The 21,882-nt window shown below is 47.8% G+C and overlaps 1 protein-coding gene across 2 annotated transcripts; it reads left to right on the forward strand.

Annotated features, from left to right (window-relative positions):
- Positions 1 to 2,906: 2,906 nt before the first annotated feature.
- On the forward strand, positions 2,907 to 20,090 carry TRIM46 (tripartite motif containing 46). Of its 2 annotated transcripts, none has more exons than XM_040411634.1 (9): positions 2,907 to 3,150; positions 3,395 to 3,738; positions 3,817 to 3,960; positions 5,770 to 5,865; positions 8,121 to 8,374; positions 8,456 to 8,577; positions 9,133 to 9,432; positions 17,034 to 17,331; positions 19,648 to 20,090. In XM_040411634.1, exons 1-9 carry the CDS (start codon positions 2,913 to 2,915, stop codon positions 20,024 to 20,026), a joined length of 2,175 nt encoding a protein of 724 aa, XP_040267568.1. In that variant the 5' UTR covers positions 2,907 to 2,912; the 3' UTR covers positions 20,027 to 20,090. The 2 variants fall into 2 exon arrangements, with proteins under 2 accessions (XP_040267568.1, XP_040267569.1); XM_040411635.1 differs by having other exon boundaries at positions 2,910 to 3,150; positions 19,651 to 20,090.
- Positions 20,091 to 21,882: the final 1,792 nt, after the last annotated feature.

Below are 21,882 nucleotides of genomic sequence, written 5' to 3' on the forward strand. Positions count from 1 at the left end.
GGACATTTTTATAATATACAGGACAGATATATAATATAATATACAGGACAGATATATGTAATGTACAAGACAGATATATATATATATATATATATATATATATTATACAGGACAGATATATGTAATGTACAAGACAGATATAGATATATATATATAATATACAGGACAGATATATGTAATGTACAAGACAGATATATATATATATATATATATATATATATATAATATACAGGACAGATATATAATATAATATACAGGACAGATATATGTAATGTACAAGACAGATATATATATATATATATATAATATACAGGACAGATATATGTAATGTACAAGACAGATATATATATATATATATATATATATATAAAATATACAGGACAGATATATAATATACAGGACAGATATATAATATACAGATCAGATATATAATATAATATACAGGACAGATATATGTAATGTACAAGACAGATATATATATATATATATATATAATATACAGGACAGATATATATATATATATATATATATATATATTATACAGGACAGATATATAATGTACAGGACAGATATATATATAATATACAGGACAGATATATATATATATATATATATATATATAATGTACAGGACAGATATATAATATACTGGACAGATATATAATGTACAGGACAGATATATATATAATATACAGTACAGATATATAATGTACAGGACAGATATATAATATACAGGACAGATATATAATATACAGGACAGATAATATAATATACAGGACAGATACATAATATACAGGACAGATATATGTAATGTACAAGACAGATTTATATATATATATATATATATATATATATATATATGTATATAATATACAGGACAGATATATAATATAATATACAGGACAGATATATAATATACAGATCAGATATATAATATAATATACAGGACAGATATATGTAATGTACAAGACAGATATATATATATATATATATATATATATATAATATACAGGACAGAGATATATATAAATATATATTATACAGGACAGATATATAATGTACAGGACAGATATATAATATACTGGACAGATATATAATGTACAGGACAGATATATATATAATATACAGTACAGATATATAATATAATGTACAGGACAGATATATAATATACAGGACAGATATATAATATACAGGACAGATATATATATATATATATATATATAGTACAGGACAGATATATAATATAATATACAGGACAGATATATATATAATATACAGGACAGATATATAATATAATATACAGGACAGATATATAATATACAGATCAGATATATAATATAATATACAGGACAGATATATGTAATGTACAAGACAGATATATATATATATATATATATATATAATATACAGTACAGATATATAATGTACAGGACAGATATATAATATACAGGACAGATATATATATATATATATATATAGTACAGGACAGATATATAATATAATATACAGGACAGATATATATATAATATACAGGACAGATATATAATATAATATACAGGACAGATATATAATATACAGGACAGATATATAATATAATATACAGGACAGATACATAATATACAGGACAGATATATAATATACAGGACAGATATATATATATATAATATACAGGACAGATATATAATATAATATACAGGACAGATATATAATATAATATACAGGACAGATATATAATATACAGGACAGATATATAATATAATATACAGGACAGATACATAATATACAGGACAGATATATAATATACAGGACAGATATATAATATAATATACAGGACAGATACATAATATACAGGACAGATATATAATATACAGGACAGATATATAATATAATATACAGGACAGATATATAATATAATATACAGGACAGATATATAATATAATATACAGGACAGATATATAATATACAGGACAGATATATAATATACAGGACAGATATATAATATAATATACAGGACAGATATATAATATACAGGACAGATACATAATATACAGGACAGATATATAATATAATATACAGGACAGATACATAATATACAGGACAGATATATAATATAATATACAGGAGAGATATATAATATACAGGACAGATATATAATATACAGGACAGATATATAATATAATATACAGAACAGATATATAATATACAGGACAGATATATAATATAATATACAGGACAGATACATAATATACAGGACAGATATATAATATACAGGACAGATATATAATATAATATACAGGACAGATACATAATATACAGGACAGATATATAATATAATATACAGGACAGATATATAATATACAGGACAGATATATAATATAATATACAGGACAGATATATAATATACAGGACAGATATATAATATAATATACAGGACAGATATATAATATACAGGACAGATATATAATATACAGGACAGATATATAATATAATATACAGGACAGATACATAATATACAGGACAGATACATAATATACAGGACAGATATATAATATAATATACAGGACAGATACATAATATACAGGACAGATATATAATATACAGGACAGATATATATATATAATATACAGGACAGATATATAATATAATATACAGGACAGATATATAATATAATATACAGGACAGATATATAATATACAGGACAGATATATAATATACAGGACAGATATATAATATAATATACAGGACAGATATATAATATAATATACAGGACAGATATATAATATACAGGACTGATATATAATATACAGGACAGATATATATAATGTACAGGGCAGCTATATAATCTATGGGGTATATAATGTATGGGGGTACCATCTACATGCCGTCACCTCATTCCTGTCTTTACAGACCAGTATGAAGAACATGGAGCGTGAGCTCTTGTGCCCAGTGTGTAAGGACATGTACAAGCACCCTGTCATCCTGCCGTGTAAGCACAACGTCTGCCAGGTGTGCGCCAGCGAGATCCTGCTGCAGAGGGGCTATGTGTGCGACCCCAACTCCGAGCCCAACTCACCCGCATCCTCACCCTCCGCCCGCAGCCCACGGATGGGCAGGAGAGTGGTCCCCAAGCAGGAGCGGCTAATAAAGTCAGGTAACCTCATTGCAGCCTATCCTCAACATCTCTGCCTGCTGTCAGTGAATGGGACCTTCCAGACTCTGCACTGGGGAGTGATTTGTGCTGCTGATGGTCCAGAGGTTGTAACAGACCCTCAGCTGTGGGAACTGTTACATCAGGACGGGTTTCCAGCCCCTGTTTCCATTCACTGACATCAAGCAGAGTTCCTGTAGATGGTGATTAGAACACTGGGGTGATGCAGGGTCTGTCTCTTCGGCAGGTTTCGGCACTTACCCGGGCAGGAAGCGCTGCACGACCCACACACAGAGCGTCCTCTTCCCGTGTCCCTCCTGTCAGCTCGACGTGGACCTCGGGGAGCGGGGCCTGGGGAACCTGTTCCGAAACCTGACTCTGGAGCGCGTTGTGGAGCGTTACCGGCAGACGGTGAACATCAGCACCGCCATCATGTGCCAGTTCTGTAAAGCGCCTCAGCAGGAGGCCAGCAAGGGCTGCACCGAGTGTAGGGCCAGCTTCTGCAACGAGTGCTTCAAGCTCTACCACCCCTGGGGCACCCAGAAGGCCCAGCACGAGCCCACCCCACCAACGCTAACCTTCAAGCCAAAGGTGAGGAGAGCCTGATCCTGAGGAGGCCTTGACCTCTGACCCCTGGGACCCTGACCCCTTCTTCTCCTCTGTCTGCAGGGTCTCATGTGTCCGGACCATAAGGAGGAGGTCATGCTGTACTGTAAGACCTGTCAGCGGTCGGTGTGTCAGATCTGCCGGGTGCGGAGGACACACAGCGGCCACAAGATCACCCCTATTATCAGCGCCTACCAGGCTCTAAAGGTGAGGAGGACCCAAGGGATGGGCAGGAGGGGGGCATGCATCTCAGGTCCTGACCACTAGATGGAGACACAGCCCAACAAAAAGTGCATCAGCCTGAATGTTGAGAGTTATCATTTTATCTGTACTGGATGTGACCACTGACCTGTATATAACATGACCTGTATACCTGGACGTGACCACTGACCTGTAGACCTGGACGTGACCTGTCCACCTGTATATGACGTGACCTGTCCACCTGTACGTGACCTGTCCACCTGGACGTGACCTGTATACCTGGATGTGACCTGTCCACCTGTATATAACGGGACCTGTCCACCTGTATATAACGGGACCTGTATACCTGGACGTGACCACTGACCTGTATACCTGGATGTGACCTGTCCACCTGTATATAACGGGACCTGTCCACCTGTATATAACGGGACCTGTATACCTGGACGTGACCACTGACCTGTAGACCTGGACGTGACCTGTCCACCTGTATATGACGTGACCTGTCCACCTGTATATAACGGGACCTGTCCACCTGTATATAACGGGACCTGTACACCTGGACGTGACCTGTACACCTGGACGTGACCTGTATACCTGGATGTGACCTGTCCACCTGTATATAACGGGACCTGTAGACCTGGACGTGATCTGTCCACCTGTATATAACGTGACCTGTCCACCTGGACGTGACCTGTATACCTTGATGTGACCTGTCCACCTGTATATAATGGGACCTGTAGACCTGGACGTGATCTGTCCACCTGTATATAACGTGACCTGTCCACCTGTATATAACGTGATCTGTCCACCTGTATATAACGTGACCTGTCCACCTGTATATATAACGTGACCTGTCCACCTGTATATAACGGGACCTGTCCACCTGTATATAACGTGACCTGTCCACCTGTATATAACGGGACCTGTAGACCTGGATGTGACCACTGACCTGTATACCTGGATGTGACCTGTCCACCTGTATATAACGGGACCTGTCCACCTGTATATAACGGGACCTGTAGACCTGGATGTGACCACTGACCTGTCCACCTGGACGTGACCTGTCCACCTGTATATAACGGGACCTGTCCACCTGTATATAACGGGACCTGTAGACCTGGATGTGACCACTGACCTGTCCACCTGGACGTGACCTGTCCACCTGTATATAACGTGACCTGTCCACCTGGACGTGACCTGTATACCTGGATGTGACCTGTCCACCTGTATATAACGGGACCTGTAGACCTGGACGTGATCTGTCCACCTGTATATAACGTGACCTGTCCACCTGGACGTGACCTGTATACCTGGATGTGACCTGTCCACCTGTATATAACGGGACCTGTAGACCTGGACGTGATCTGTCCACCTGTATATAACGTGACCTGTCCACCTGTATATAACGTGATCTGTCCACCTGTATATAACGTGACCTGTCCACCTGTATATAACGTGATCTGTCCACCTGTATATAACGTGACCTGTCCACCTGTATATAACGGGACCTGTAGACCTGGATGTGACCACTGACCTGTCCACCTGGACGTGACCTGTCCACCTGTATATAACGGGACCTGTCCACCTGGACGTGACCTGTCCACCTGTATATAACGTGACCTGTCCACCTGGATGTGACCTGTCCACCTGGATGTGACCTGTCCACCTGGACTCCTCACTCAGTTTCCTGCATTTACATCTGATGACTAGTAGGCAGTGGATGGTCCCCCGATGATGCTGTATATGTGTGTGACGTGTGTATAGAGGCATGTACATGGCGCTGTCAGTAACTTGCGGCTGGCGCTCTGCTTGCAGGAGAAGCTGAGTAAGAACATCTCGTACATCCTGAGCAGTCAGCACCTCGTACAAGGACAGATCAGTGAGCTGGAGGACAGCATGAAACAGACCGAGGTACGGAGTCCTGACCACTGCTACCTTACTCTATAATCCCTCCCACCTCCTCACTATAAGACCCCTCCCATCTGCCTCAATGACCCCTCCCATATGACTCCTGCTACCTGCCTCTGTGACCCCTCCCATATGACCCCTGCTACCTGCCTCTGTGACTCCTCCCATATGACTCCTGCTACCTGCCTCTGTGACCCCTCCCATATGACCCCTGCTACCTGCCTCTGTGACCCCTCCCATATGACTCCTGCTACCTGCCTCTGTGACTCCTCCCATATGACTCCTGCTACCTGCCTCTGTGACCCCTCCCATATGACTCCTGCTACCTGCCTCTGTGACTCCTCCCATATGACTCCTGCTACCTGCCTCTGTGACCCCTCCCATATGACTCCTGCTACCTGCCTTTGTGACTCCCCCCATATGACTCCTGCTACCTGCCTTTGTGACTCCCCCCATATGACTCCTGCTACCTGCCTCTGTGACTCCTCCCATATGACCCCTGCTATCTGCCTCTGTGACTCCTCCCATATGACTCCTGCTACCTGCCTGTGACTCCTCCCATATGACTCCTGCTACCTGCCTCTGTGACCCCTCCCATATGACCCCTGCTACATGCCTCTGTGACTCCTCCCATATGACTCCTGCCACCTGCCTCTGTGACCCCTCCCATATGACCCCTGCTACCTGCCTCTGTGACTCCTCCCATATGACCCCTGCTACCTGCCTCTGTGACCCCTCCCATATGACCCCTGCCACCTGCCTCTGTGACTCCTCCCATATGACCCCTGCTACCTGCCTCTGTGACTCCTCCCATATGACTCCTGCTACCTGCCTGTGACTCCTCCCATATGACTCCTGCTACCTGCCTCTGTGACCCCTCCCATATGATTCCTCCCATATGACTCCTGCTACCTGCCTGTGACTCCTCCCATATGACCCCTGCTACCTGCCTCTGTGACTCCTCCCATATGACTCCTGCCACCTGCCTCTGTGACCCCTCCCATATGACCCCTGCTACCTGCCTCTGTGACTCCTCCCATATGACCCCTGCTACCTGCCTCTGTGACCCCTCCCATATGACCCCTGCCACCTGCCTCTGTGACTCCTCCCATATGACCCCTGCTACCTGCCTCTGTGACTCCTCCCATATGACTCCTGCTACCTGCCTGTGACTCCTCCCATATGACTCCTGCTACCTGCCTCTGTGACCCCTCCCATATGATTCCTCCCATATGACTCCTGCTACCTGCCTGTGACTCCTCCCATATGACCCCTGCTACCTGCCTGTGACTCCTCCCATATGACTCCTGCTACCTGCCTCTGTGACCCCTCCCATATGACCCCTGCTACCTGCCTGTGACCCCTCCCATATGACTCCTGCTACCTGCCTCTGTGACTCCTCCCATATGACTCCTGCTACCTGCCTCTGTGACCCCTTCCATATGACTCCTGCTACCTGCCTCTGTGACCCCTCCCATATGACTCCTGCTACCTGCCTCTGTGACTCCTCCCATATGACTCCTGCTACCTGCCTCTGTGACCCCTCCCATATGACTCCTGCTCCCTGCCTCTGTGACTCCTCCCATATGACTCCTGCTACCTGCCTCTGTGACCCCTCCCATATGACTCCTGCTACCTGCCTCTGTGACTCCTCCCATATGACTCCTGCTACCTGCCTCTGTGACCCCTCCCATATGACTCCTGCTACCTGCCTCTGTGACTCCTCCCATATGACTCCTGCTACCTGCCTCTGTGACCCCTCCCATATGACTCCTGCTACCTGCCTCTGTGACTCCTCCCATATGACTCCTGCTACCTGCCTCTGTGACTCCTCCCATATGACTCCTGCTACCTGCCTTTGTGACTCCTCCCATATGACTCCTGCTACCTGCCTTTGTGACTCCTCCCATATGACTCCTGCTACCTGCCTCTGTGACTCCTCCCATATGACCCCTCCCACCCCCTGTGTAACCCACCATTTCCCACCTCTTGACTCACTGCATCCTTCCTTTTCCTCGCTCTATAACTTCCACCTCCCCCAAGATCTCTAGCTCCGCCCCCTTGGATCTCCCCTCCCTTTCCTGTCTCTGACTCCACCCTCTGCAGGGCTGAACTCCCTGAACAGGTTTTCAAACCCATTAGGAAGGTGTTGTCCCTTTAATACCACACTCAGCTGACCTCCCACCTATGACTCATTGCCCCGCCCCCCTCAGAGTCACTATCTGACCCGCAGTCATCACCCACATTCCTCTCCACAGCTGAATGGAGCCAAAGCTCAGGAAGAGGTTCTGCAGCTGATCGGCGCTCTGCGCTCCACCCTTGATGAGAAGCAAGCGGCGCTGACGCGGGACATCACCGAACGCCAACGTGAGCGCCGCTGCGTCCTGGAGGCCCAGGTGTGGGAGCGCCAGTCCTTGTTAGAGAATTCGGGGCTGGTCAGCTACGCCCACGAGGTGATGAAGGAGACCGAGCAGCCATGTTTTGTCCTGGCAGCGAAGCAGCTACATGAGCGGTATGAGAGCGGGGGTCCGGGGTGGGGGGCGGCCGTGGCGCAGTGGGCCTCTCACTAACCTGCATGCTCGTGCATCCCCAGCATTGTCCGGGCCATAGACTCCGTCCAGAGCTTCCGGTCCGCGGCCTGTGCCCCCCTGCCACCGGTCAGAATGGACGTCAGCCGAGAGCTGAAGCTGCTGACGGAGCTGAACTTTGTCAGAGGTAAAGCCCCCCACATGTGGTGGTCACCCTCATCATCACCCTGACGGGGCCCGGGCGTCAGGAGCTCTGCTGCATGTGCTGAATGGTAACGCTTTGTCATTGACTTCCATTCATTTGAAGGTGTTGATGTCGAGGTGAGGAGCGTCCATGTCTGTCGTTGCCTCCTGGCCACCTCCTGGAGGGTCTCTGTGGCCCTTCTCACACCCACATGTCCCTCTCTCTGTTGGTAGGGCTCTCAGGGTGGCGCACAGTCCAGGAGATAGCAGAGGCAAGTGACCGACCCAGTCTCCGGCCCGGAGACCTCCTCCCCAGCTGTCCCCCTGTGCTGCCCCTGGACTCTTGGGATGTCCTTCTCCTGCCTCTCCATCCTCCTCCTCCTCCTCCTCCTCCTCTTGTCTCTCCAGGCTCCTTGGACTGCCTCTACCTGCATCTTCCTGCTCGCTCTCTGAGATCTTCAGTAACGGGGGATCTCTCTTCCCTCTACCTTAGCATGGAAGCCCCCTCCTCTCTCACCTCCTCCATCTTCCTCTCTGACTCTCAGTGCTTCTCCTGCAGCTCCAGACGCTCCAGTCATTGACACGCAGCGGACTTACGCCTATGATCACATCTACCTGAGCTGGCGCCTCCCCCAGGACTCCGCGCCCGCCTGGCACTACACCATAGAGTACCGCAAGATGGACCCCAAGCACAAGACCCTGAAGCTGTGGCAGCGACGGGAGGAGGTGTGGAGCCTCAGCACCATCTTAGAGGGTCCGGATATTGACAGCGTGTACGTGCTGAGGGTACGGGGCTACAACAAGGCCGGATACGGGGAGTACAGTGAGGACGTCTACCTGCACACCCCTCCGGCGCCAGGTGAGTGTCAGGGGAGGCGGCAGAAAGGTCCTTAATGGCGCACACCGGGTTCCTCAGTGGTGCCTTCAGCCGATGTGGTCAATGGCTTCCCATATGTAGGGCTCAGTGTCGGGGGGCGACCAATCTGCTGTAGGGTTGTCTCCCATCCTGGTGGACTCCAGCAGGTTGACCCCCAACTATCAGCCCGTCATGACAAGGGATTGTTCATAGACAGAAGCCACCACGGGGAGACAAGTGATAAGAATCGGTAGTCACCACTGCAGACCACATGAGGGAGTAGTCCCCGGGTGGACGATCACTCCATATGGCCTTTATATTTGAGGGGGCAATGACTTTTCTGTTTGTGCTTCACAGTTAATGAGGAACCGCAGCTGTGAAAATAATTCTGCTGAAAGAATCAATCACGTTATCCTCATCCCGTGTGCATCAGACCACGTTATCCTCATCCCGTGTGCATCAGACCACGTTATCCTCATCCCGTGTACATCAGACCACGTTATCCTCATCCCGTGTGCATCAGACCACGTTATCCTCATCTCGTGTGCATCAGATGATCACATTATCCTCATCCTGTGTGCATCAGATCACGTTATCCTCATCTCGTGTGCATCAGATCACGTTATCCTCATCCCGTGTGCATCAGACCACGTTATCCTCATCTCGTGTACATCAGACCACGTTATCCTCATCCCGTGTGCATCAGACCACGTTATCCTCATCCTGTGTGCATCAGACCACGTTATCCTCATCCCGTGTGCATCAGACCACGTTATCCTCATCCCGTGTGCATCAGACCACGTTATCCTCATCCCGTGTGCATCAGACCACGTTATCCTCATCCCGTGTGCATCAGACCACGTTATCCTCATCCTGTGTGCATCAGACCACGTTATCCTCATCCCGTGTGCATCAGACCACGTTATCCTCATCTCGTGTGCATCAGACCACGTTATCCTCATCTCGTGTGCATCAGATCACGTTATCCTCATCTCGTGTGCATCAGACCACGTTATCCTCATCTCGTGTGCATCAGACCACGTTATCCTTATCCTGTGTGCATCAGATCACGTTATCCTCATCGCGTGTGCATCAGATCACGTTATCATCATCCCGTGTGCATCAGATCACGTTATCCTCATCTCGTGTGCATCAGACCACGTTATCCTCATCCCGTGTACATCAGATGATCACGTTATCCTCATCTCGTGTGCATCAGACCACGTTATCCTCATCTCGTGTGCATCAGACCACGTTATCCTCATCCCGTGTGCATCAGACCACGTTATCCTCATCCCGTGTGCATCAGACAACGTTATCCTCATCCCGTGTACATCAGACCACGTTATCCTCATCCCGTGTGCATCAGATCACGTTAACCTCATCCCGTGTGCATCAGACCACGTTATCCTCATCTCGTGTGCATCAGACCACGTTATCCTCATCCCGTGTGCATCAGACCACGTTATCCTCATCCTGTGTGCATCAGATCACGTTATCCTCATCCCGTGTGCATCAGACCACGTTATCCTCATCCCGTGTGCATCAGACCACGTTATCCTCATCTCGTGTGCATCAGACCACGTTATCCTCATCCCGTGTGCATCAGACCACGTTAGCCTCATCTCGTGAACATCAGACCACGTTATCCTCATCCTGTGTGCATCAGACCACGTTATCCTCATCCCGTGTGCATCAGACCACGTTATCCTCATCCTGTGTGCATCAGACCACGTTATCCTCATCCCGTGTGCATTAGACCACGTTATCCTCATCCCTTGTGCATCAGATGATCACGTTATCCTCATCTCGTGTGCATCAGATCACGTTATCCTCATCCCGTGTACATCAGATGATCACATTATCCTCATCCCGTGTGCATCAGACCACGTTATCCTCATCCCGTGTGCATCAGACCACGTTATCCTCATCTTGTGTGCATCAGATCACGTTATCCTCATCCTGTGTGCATCAGACCACGTTATCCTCATCCCGTGTGCATCAGACCACGTTATCCTCATCGCGTGTGCATCAGACCACGTTATCCTCATCCCGTGTACATCAGACCACGTTATCCTCATCCCGTGTGCATCAGACCACGTTATCCTCATCCGTGTACATCAGACCACGTTATCCTCATCTCGTGTGCATCAGACCACGTTATCCTCATCCTGTGTGCATCAGATCACGTTATCCTCATCGCGTGTGCATAAGACCACGTTATCCTCATCTCGTGTGCATCAGACCACGTTATCCTCATCCCGTGTGCATCAGACCACGTTATCCTCATCCCGTGTGCATCAGATGATCACATTATCCTCATCTCGTGTGTATCAGACCACGTTATCCTCATCCCGTGTACATCAGACCACGTTATCGTCATCTTGTGTGCATCAGACCACGTTATCCTCATCTCGTGTGCATCAGACCACGTTATCCTCATCCCGTGTGCATCAGATCACGTTATCCTCATCTCGTGTGCATCAGACCACGTTATCCTCATCGCGTGTGCATCATACCACGTTATCCTCATCCCGTGTGCATCAGACCACGTTATCCTCATCCCGTGTACATCAGATCACGTTATCCTCATCCCGTGTACATCAGATCACGTTATCCTCATCCCGTGTGCATCAGACCACGTTATCCTCATCTCGTGTACATCAGACCACGTTATCCTCATCCCGTGTGCATCAGACCACGTTATCCTCATCCTGTGTGCATCAGACCACGTTATCCTCATCTCGTGTGCATCAGATCACGTTATCCTCATCTCGTGTGCATCAGACCACGTTATCCTCATCTCGTGTGCATCAGACCACGTTATCCTTATCCTGTGTGCATCAGATCACGTTATCCTAATCGCGTGTGCATCAGATCACGTTATCCTCATCCCGTGTGCATCAGATCACGTTATCCTCATCTCGTGTGCATCAGACCACGTTATCCTCATCTCGTGTGCATCAGACCACGTTATCCTCATCCCGTGTACATCAGATCACGTTATCCTCATCCCGTGTACATCAGATGATGACATTATCCTCATCCCGTGTGCATCAGACCACGTTATCCTCATCTCGTGTACATCAGACCACGTTATCCTCATCCCGTGTGCATCAGATGACGTTATCCTCATCCTGTGTGCATCAGACCACGTTATCCTCATCTCGTGTGCATCAGACCACGTTATCCTCATCTCGTGTACATCAGACCACGTTATCCTCATCCCGTGTGCATCAGACCACGTTATCCTCATCCTGTGTGCATCAGACCACGTTATCCTCATTCCGTGTGCATCAGACCACGTTATCCTCATCTCGTGTGCATCAGATCACGTTATCCTCATCTCGTGTGCATCAGACCACGTTATCCTCATCTCGTGTGCATCAGACCACGTTATCCTTATCCTGTGTGCATCAGATCACGTTATCCTCATCGCGTGTGCATCAGATCACGTTATCCTCATCCCGTGTGCATCAGATCACGTTATCCTCATCTCGTGTGCATCAGACCACGTTATCCTCATACCGTGTACATCAGATCACGTTATCCTCATCCCGTGTACATCAGATGATCACATTATCCTCATCCCGTGTGCATCAGACCACGTTATCCTCATCCCGTGTGCATCAGACCACGTTATCCTCATCCCGTGTACATCAGATCACGTTATCCTCATCTCGTGTGCATCAGATGACGTTATCCTCATCCCGTGTGCATCAGACCACGTTATCCTCATCTCGTGTGCATCAGACCATGTTATCCTCATCCTGTGTGCATCAGACCACGTTATCCTCATCCCGTGTGCATCAGACCACGTTATCCTCATCCCGTGTGCATCAGACCACTTTATCCTCATCCCGTGTGCATCAGACCGCGTTATCCTCATCGCGTGTGCATCAGACCACGTTATCCTCATCCCGTGTGCATCAGATCACGGTATCCTCATCCCGTGTGCATCAGATCACGTTATCCTCATCCCGTGTGCATCAGATCACGTTATCCTCATCTCGTGTGCATCAGACCATGTTATCCTCATCCCGTGTGCATCAGACCACGTTATCCTCATCCCGTGTGCATCAGACCACATTATCCTCATCCCGTGTGCATCAGACCACGTTATCCTCATCCCGTGTGCATCAGACCACGTTATTCTCATCCCGCGTGCATCAGATCACGTTATTCTCATCCCGCGTGCATCAGAACACGTTATCCTCATCCCGTGTGCATCAGACCACGTTATCCTCATCCCGTGTACATCAGATCACGTTATCCTCATCTCGTGTGCATCAGATCACGTTATTTTCATCCCGCGTGCATCAGATCACGTTATTCTCATCCCGTGTGCATCAGATCACGTTATCCTCATCCCGTGTACATCAGACCACGTTATCCTCATCCCGTGTGCATCAGACCACGTTATCCTCATCCCGTGTACATCAGACCACGTTATCCTCATCACGTGTACATCAGATGATCACATTATCCTCATCCCGTGTGCATCAGACCGCGTTATCCTCATCTCGTGTGCATCAGACCACGTTATCCTCATCTCGTGTGCATCAGATCACGTTATCCTCATCTCGTGTGCATCAGACCACGTTATCCTCATCTCGTGTGCATCAGACCACGTTATCCTCATCCCGTGTGCATCAGACCACGTTATCCTCATCTTGTGTGCATCAGACCACGTTATCCTCATCTCGTGTGCATCAGACCACGTTATCCTCATCCCGTGTGCATCAGACCACAATATCCTCATCCCGTGTGCTTTAGATCACGGTATCCTCATCCCGTGTACATCAGACCACGTTATCCTCATCTCGTGTGCATCAGACCACGTTATCCTCATCCCGTGTGCATCAGACCACGTTATCCTCATCCCGTGTGCATCAGACAACGTTATCCTCATCCCGTGTGCATCAGACCACGTTATCCTCATCCCGTGTACATCAGACCACGTTATCCTCATCCCGTGTGCATCAGACCACGTTATCCTCATCCCGCGTGCATCAGATCACGTTATTCTCATCCCGCGTGCATCAGACCACGTTATCCTCATCCCGTGTGCATCAGACCACGTTATCCTCATCCCGCGTGCATCAGAACACGTTATCCTCATCCCGTGTGCATCAGATCACGTTATCCTCATCCTGTGTACATCAGACCACGTTATCCTCATCCCGTGTACATCAGACCACGTTATCCTCATCCCGTGTGCATCAGACCACGTTATCCTCATCCCGTGTACATCAGACCACGTTATCCTCATCCCGTGTACATCAGACCACGTTATCCTCATCCCGTGTACATCAGACCACGTTATCCTCATCCCGTGTGCATCAGACCACGTTATCCTCATCCCGTGTACATCAGACCACGTTATCCTCATCCCGTGTACATCAGATCACGTTATCCTCATCCCGTGTACATCAGATGATCACATTATCCTCATCCCGTGTGCATCAGACCACGTTATCCTCATCTCGTGTGTATCAGACCACGTTATCCTCATCCTGTGTGCATCAGACCACGTTATCCTCATCTCGTGTACATCAGACCACGTTATCCTCATCCCGTGTGCATCAGACCATGTTATCCTCATCCCGTGTGCATCAGACCACGTTATCCTCATCTCGTGTGCATCAGATCACGTTATCCTCATCGCGTGTGCATCAGACCACGTTATCCTCATCCCGTGTGCATCAGACCACGTTATCCTCATCTCGTGTGCATCAGATCACGTTATCCTCATCGCGTGTGCATCAGACCACGTTATCCTCATCCCGTGTGCATCAGACCACGTTATCCTCATCCCTTGTGCATCAGACCACGTTATCCTCATCCCGTGTGCATCAGACCACGTTATTCTCATCCCGCGTGCATCAGATCACGTTATTCTCATACCGCGTGCATCAGAACACGTTATCCTCATCCCGTGTGCATCAGACCACGTTATCCTCATCCCTTGTGCATCAGACCACGTTATCCTCATCCCGTGTGCATCAGACCACGTTATTCTCATCCCGCGTGCATCAGATCACGTTATTCTCATACCGCGTGCATCAGAACACGTTATCCTTATCCCGTGTGCATCAGATCACGTTATCCTTATCCCGTGTACATCAGATCACGTTATCCTCATCCCGTGTGCATCAGACCACGTTATCCTCATCCCGTGTGCATCAGACCACGTTATCCTCATCCCGTGTACATGTGACTGTCATCAGATCACATCATATCATATGTCATCATCCCACATATGCAGGCTCAGTCTGGTGAATCCCCCCGGTGGGCCCCTAGTCTCCCACCCCCTGCACCAGTGGCACATAGCACAGTAGACTGACTGCACTACATACATGTATTCGGTGTACAGCTCCTCCACCAGCCGATGTTCATATAAAAAACCTGATTATTACAGAAACTCCCCAGTGTATTATTATAGACACAATCAGAGCTGATGACTTCTAGGTATAGAGGAAAGCCACCGGTGTCCTCTTCTTCTCAGGACCTACCTTCTCAGAGGGACCCCCATATTCTCCATCTGGTAGCATCTTCTGCTGTGTGAGCAGGTAATATTTCATGTATCCGTACGGTTGGCCCCCAAAATAAATTTTACTGGTGGGCCCTAGGCACCCCAGTCTGACACTGCGTGTACATATCATCCAGTGTACATATCATCAGATCACGTGTCATTATCCCACGTACATATCAGATCATGTGTCATCCCATGTACATATCACCACACGTGTCATCCCATGTGCATATCAGATAACGTGTTATCATCCGTGTCCATATCATTAGGTCAAGTGTTATCATCCCAGGTACATATCATATCACGTGTTATCATCCCGTGTATATATCATAAGATAACCTTCATCATCCCGTGTACATATCATCAGATCACGTATTATCATCTCATGTATATATCATCAAATTACATTATCCTGTGTACATATCATCAGATCACGTGTCATCATCCCACGTACATATCAGATCACATGTCATCCCATGTACACATCATCAGATCACGTGTAATCATCCCGTATACATATCATCAGATCACGTGTCATCATCCCATCTACATATCATCAAATCACGTTATCATGCTTTGTACATATCAGATCACGTGTCATCATCCCATGTACATATCATCAGATCACGTGTTATCATCCCAGGTACATATCAGATCATGTGTTATCATCCCGTATATATATCATCAGATCACATGTCATTATCCCGTATATATATTATCAGATCACGTGTCATCATCCCGTGTACACATCATCAGATCACATGTCATCATCCCATATACATATCAGATTACATGTCATCATCCCATGTACATATCATCACATCACGTCTTATCATCCGTGTATATATAATGAGATCAGGTATCATCATCCCACGTACATATCAGATCACATGTTATCATCCCATGTACATATCATCAGATCACGTGTCATTATCCAGTGTACATATAATCAGATCACGTGATATAATCCCGGGTACATATCAGATCATATGTCATCATCCCAGGTACATATCATCAGACCACGTTATCCTCCCGTGCACATATATCTCCTGTCGCCTTCTCTTTTTAGTGCTGAACTTCTTCCTGGACAGCAGCTGTGGATTTCCTCGGGATCGGCTGGTGGTCAGTAAGGATCGCAGGGCGGTGCGCAGTGTTCCCGGGGTGCCCATGCTCTTTGCTGCGGATCGGTTAATGACGAGCTGTCATGTGTCCATGGAGCTGGTGCTGGGGGACGTGGCCATCACACAGGGACGATACTACTGGGAGTGTTCTGTGGACCCCAGTTCCTATGTGGTGAAAGTGGGAGTAGGACAGGAGAGTAAGCTGCAGGACCTTTTCCAGATGCCCCAGGATGTGGTTAGTCCTAGGTGAGAGTCCTGTGCATCCAGCGCTGCCGTGGTAGTGGTCGCTGTGTCCAGTGCTGCTGTGGTAGTAGTCGCTGTGACCAGTGCTGCTGTGGTAGTAGTCAGCGTGTCCAGTGCTGCTGTGATAGTGGTCAGTGTGTCCAGTGCTGCCATGGTAGTGGTCGCTGTGGCCAGTTCGGCTGTGGTAGTGGTCGGCGTGTCCAGTTTTGCCGTGGTAGTTGTCAGCGTGTCCAGTGCTGCCGTGGTAGTGGTCGGCGTGTCCAGTGCTGCAGTGTTAGTGGTCTGCGTGTTTAGTGCTGCCGTGGTAGTGGTCGACATGTCCAGTGCTGCCGTAGTAGTGGTCGGTGCTTCCAGTGCTGTTGTGGTAGTGTTCGGTGTTTCCAGTGCTGTTGTGGTATTGGTATGCGTGTCCAGTACTGGTGTGGTAGTGGTCAGCGTGTCCAGTGCTGCTGTGGTAGTGGTCAGCGTGTCAAGTGCTGATTTAGTAATAGTCAACGTGTCCATTGTTGCTGTGGTGGTGATCCGCAAGTCTAGTACTGTTGCGGTAGCGGTCACTGTGCGTCCAGTACTGAAGCGGTAGCGGTCACTGTGCGTCCAGTACTGTCACGGTAGCGGTCACTGTGCATCCAGTACTGTCACGGTAGCGGTCACTGTGCGTCCAAGTACTGTTGCGGTCAATGTGAATCCACTACAGTTGCGGTAGCGGTCAGTGTGTGTCCAGTACTGTTATGGTAGCGGTCACTGTGCGTCCAGTACTGTCGCCATAGCGGTCACTGTGCGTCCAGTACTGTTGCGGTCACTGTGCATCCACTACTGTTGCGGTAGCGGTCAGTGTGTGTCCAGTACTGTTGCGGTAGCGGTCACTGTGTGTTCAGTACTGTCACGGTAGCGGTCACTATGCATTCAGTACTGTTGCAGTAGCGTTCAGGGGGAATCCACTACTGTTGCAGTAGCGGTTAGTCTGCGTCCACTACTGTTGCAGTAGTGGCCTGTGTGCCATTAGTACTGTTGCAGTAGTGGTCTGTGTGTGTCCAGTACTGTTGCAGTAGTGGTCTGTGTGTGTCCAGTACTGTTGCGGTAGTGGTCACTGTGTTTCCAGTACTGTTGTGGTAGTGGTCACTGTGTTTCCAGTACTGTTGCGGCAGCGGTCAGTGTGTGTCCAGTACTGTTGCAGTAGCGGTCAGTGTGCGTCCAGTACTGTTGCGGTAACCGTCACTGTGCATCCAGTACTGTTGCGATTGCCGTCACTGTGCATCCAGTACTGTTGCAGTAGCGGTCACTGTGCGTACAGTATTGTTGCAGTAGTGGTCAATGTGCATCCATACTGTTGCAGTAGCGGTCAGTGTGTGTCCAGTACTGTTGCGGTAGCGGTTAGTGTGCATCCACTACTGTTGCAGTAGTGGTCAGTGTGCGTCCAGTACTGTTGCGGTAGCGGTCACTGTGTGTCCAGTACTGTTGCGGCAGCGGTCCGTGCGCGTCCAGTACTGTTGCAGTAGCAGTCAGTGTGCATCCAGTACTGTTGCAGTAGCGGCCTGTGTGTGTCCAGTACTGTTGCGGTAGCGGTTAGTGTGCGTCCACTACTGTTGCAGTAGCAGTCAGTGTGCATCCAGTACTGTTGCAGTAGCGGTCAGTGTGAATCCAGTACTGTTGCGGTAGCGGTTAGTGTGCGTCCACTACTGTTGCAGTAGCGGTCAGTGTGCATCCAGTACTGTTGCAGTAGCGGTCAGTGTGAATCCAGTACTGTTGCGGTAGCGGTTAGTGTGCGTCCACTACTGTTTTAGTAGCAGTCAGTGTGCATCCAGTACTGTTGCAGTAGCGGTCAGTGTGAATCCAGTACTGTTGCGGTAGCGGTTAGTGTGCATCCAGTACTGTTGCAGTAGCGGTCAGTGTGAATCCAGTACTGTTGCAGTAGCGGTCAGTGTGAATCCAGTACTGTTGCGTTAGCGGTTAGTGTGCATCCACTACTGTTGCAGTAGCAGTCAGTGTGCATCCAGTACTGTTGCAGTAGCGGTCAGTGTGAATCCAGTACTGTTGCGTTAGCGGTTAGTGTGCGTCCACTACTGTTGCAGTAGCGGTCAGTGTGCATCCAGTACTGTTGCAGTAGCGGTCAGTGTGAATCCAGTACTGTTGCGGTAGCGGTTAGTGTGCGTCCACTACTGTTGCAGTAGCGGTCAGTGTGCATCCAGTACTGTTGCAGTAGCGGTCAGTGTGCGTCCAGTACTGTTGCAGTAGCGGTCAGTGTGTGTCCAGTGCTGTTGCAGTAGCAGTCAGTGTGTGACCAGATCATTTTGCTCAGCTTTTTCTCCTTCCACTCTCCAGTAGGTATGATCCAGACAGTGGCCATGACTCGGGGGCAGAAGATGCGACTATGGACATGTCTCCGTCCTTCTGCTTCCTGACCATTGGGATGGGGAAGATCCTGCAGCCTCATGGCACGACCCCCACCTCCCGGGACCCCTCAGGCTGCACGGTTCCTCTTCCTCCGCGGCTAGGCGTCTGCCTGGACTATGAGAAGGGCAGTGTGGGATTCTTTGATGCGGTGTCGCACCGCAGCCTGTGGGAGGGCAGCGTGGACTGCTCCGGACCTGTGTGTCCCGCCTTCTGCTTCATTGGAGGTGGCGCCCTGCAGCTCCAGGAGCTGGTGTCCATCAAACACGAGCGCAGGGTCACCATAAGGGGCTTCACCAAAGCGGAATGAAGGTGGCCGGGACATGTCACCCCGCGGCCGGTCTCCTTGTCTCTTCCTCCTCTCTCCATCCGGGCTGGACCCACCGTCTCCTCCCCACCCCAGCAGGGGGCATCTGTCCGCGCACAGTACAACTTCTTGGCACCACTTTTTATGCACTTTTCTTAGCGTCCATCTTCCTTTTTGTACATGTGGACCTCAGAAGACAACACACGAGATGCACAGAACACGCATGAACACACGCATGTACATAGAGCTGCCAAGGCCTCTGCATGCTCTTGTCTGTGGAGAAGTTAACCAGTTGTCCACCTTCAGTGTTAACCCTTCATGAGTGTCTGAAAGGGTGCGGAGGAGATCACCACTCGCTGACCAGGGGCGGGGCCAGCCTAAGTCACTGATTACATATTCTGAGTACAATAAAGAAGAAGAAAGAGGATTTGCAGCAGCCTGGTTATTGTCCTGCAGGGGCCACAGCTTCACAGTGATGTCACAGTACAGGGATAATACACACAGTGATGTCACAGTACAGGGATAATACACACAGTGATGTCACCGTACAGAGATAATAAACACAGTGATGTCACAGTACAGGGATAATACACACAGTGATGTCACCGTACAGAGATAATAAACACAGTGATGTCACAGTACAGGGATAATACACACAGTGATGTCACAGTACAGGGATAATACACACAGTGATGTCACAGTACAGGGATAATACACACAGTGATGTCACAGTACAGGGATAATACACACAGTGATGTCACAGTACAGGGATAATACACACAGTGATGTCACAGGACAGGGATAATACACACAGTGATGTCACAGTACAGGGATAATACACACAGTGATGTCACAGTACAGGGATAATACACACAGTGATGTCACAGTACAGGGATAATACACACAGTGATGTCACAGTACAGGGATAATACACACAGTGATGTCACAGTACAGGGATAATACACACAGTGATGTCACAGTACAAGGATAATAAACACAGTGATGTCACAGTACATAGATAATACACACAGTGATGTCACAGTACAGAGATAATAAACACAGTGATGTCACAGTACAGAGATAATAAACACAGTGATGTCACAGTACAGGGATAATACACACAGTGATGTCACAGTACAGGGATAATACACACAGTGATGTCACAGGACAGGGATAATACACACAGTGATGTCACAGGACAGGGATAATAAACACAGTGATGTCACAGTACAGGGATAATACACACAGTGATGTCACAGTACAGGGATAATACACACAGTGATGTCACAGTACAGAGATAATACACACAGTGATGTCACAGGACAGGGATAATACACACAGTGATGTCACAGTACAGAGATAATACACACAGTGATGTCACAGTACAGGGATAATACACACAGTGATGTCACAGGACAGGGATAATACACACAGTGATGTCACAGTACAGGGATAATACACAGTGATGTCACAGTACAGAGATAATAAACACAGTGATGTCACAGTACAGAGATAATACACACAGTGATGTCACAGTACAGGGATAATACACAGTGATGTCACAGTACAGGGATAATACACACAGTGATGTCACAGTACAGAGATAATAAACACAGTGATGTCACAGTACAGAGATAATACACACAGTGATGTCACAGTACAGGGATAATACACACAGTGATGTCATAGTACAGAGATAATAAACACAGTGATGTCACAGTACAGAGATAATAAACACAGTGATGTCACAGTACAGGGATAATACACACAGTGATGTCACAGTACAGGGATAATACACACAGTGATGTCACAGTACAGGGATAATACACACAGTGATGTCACAGTACAGAGATAATACA

The sequence above is a fragment of the Bufo bufo genome, chromosome 11 (assembly GCF_905171765.1).
Source record: "Bufo bufo chromosome 11, aBufBuf1.1, whole genome shotgun sequence".
NCBI lineage: Eukaryota > Metazoa > Chordata > Amphibia > Anura > Bufonidae > Bufo > Bufo bufo.

Coding starts and splice junctions, on each gene's coding strand:
- TRIM46 (XM_040411634.1), top strand. CDS start 2,913: ATGAAGAACATGGAGCGTGAGCTCTTGTGCCCAGTGTGTAAGGACATG. Junction 3,961..5,769: donor GCGCCTACCAGGCTCTAAAG/GTGAGGAGGACC, acceptor CTCTGCTTGCAG/GAGAAGCTGAGTAAGAACAT. Junction 17,332..19,647: donor CAGGATGTGGTTAGTCCTAG/GTGAGAGTCCTG, acceptor TCCACTCTCCAG/TAGGTATGATCCAGACAGTG.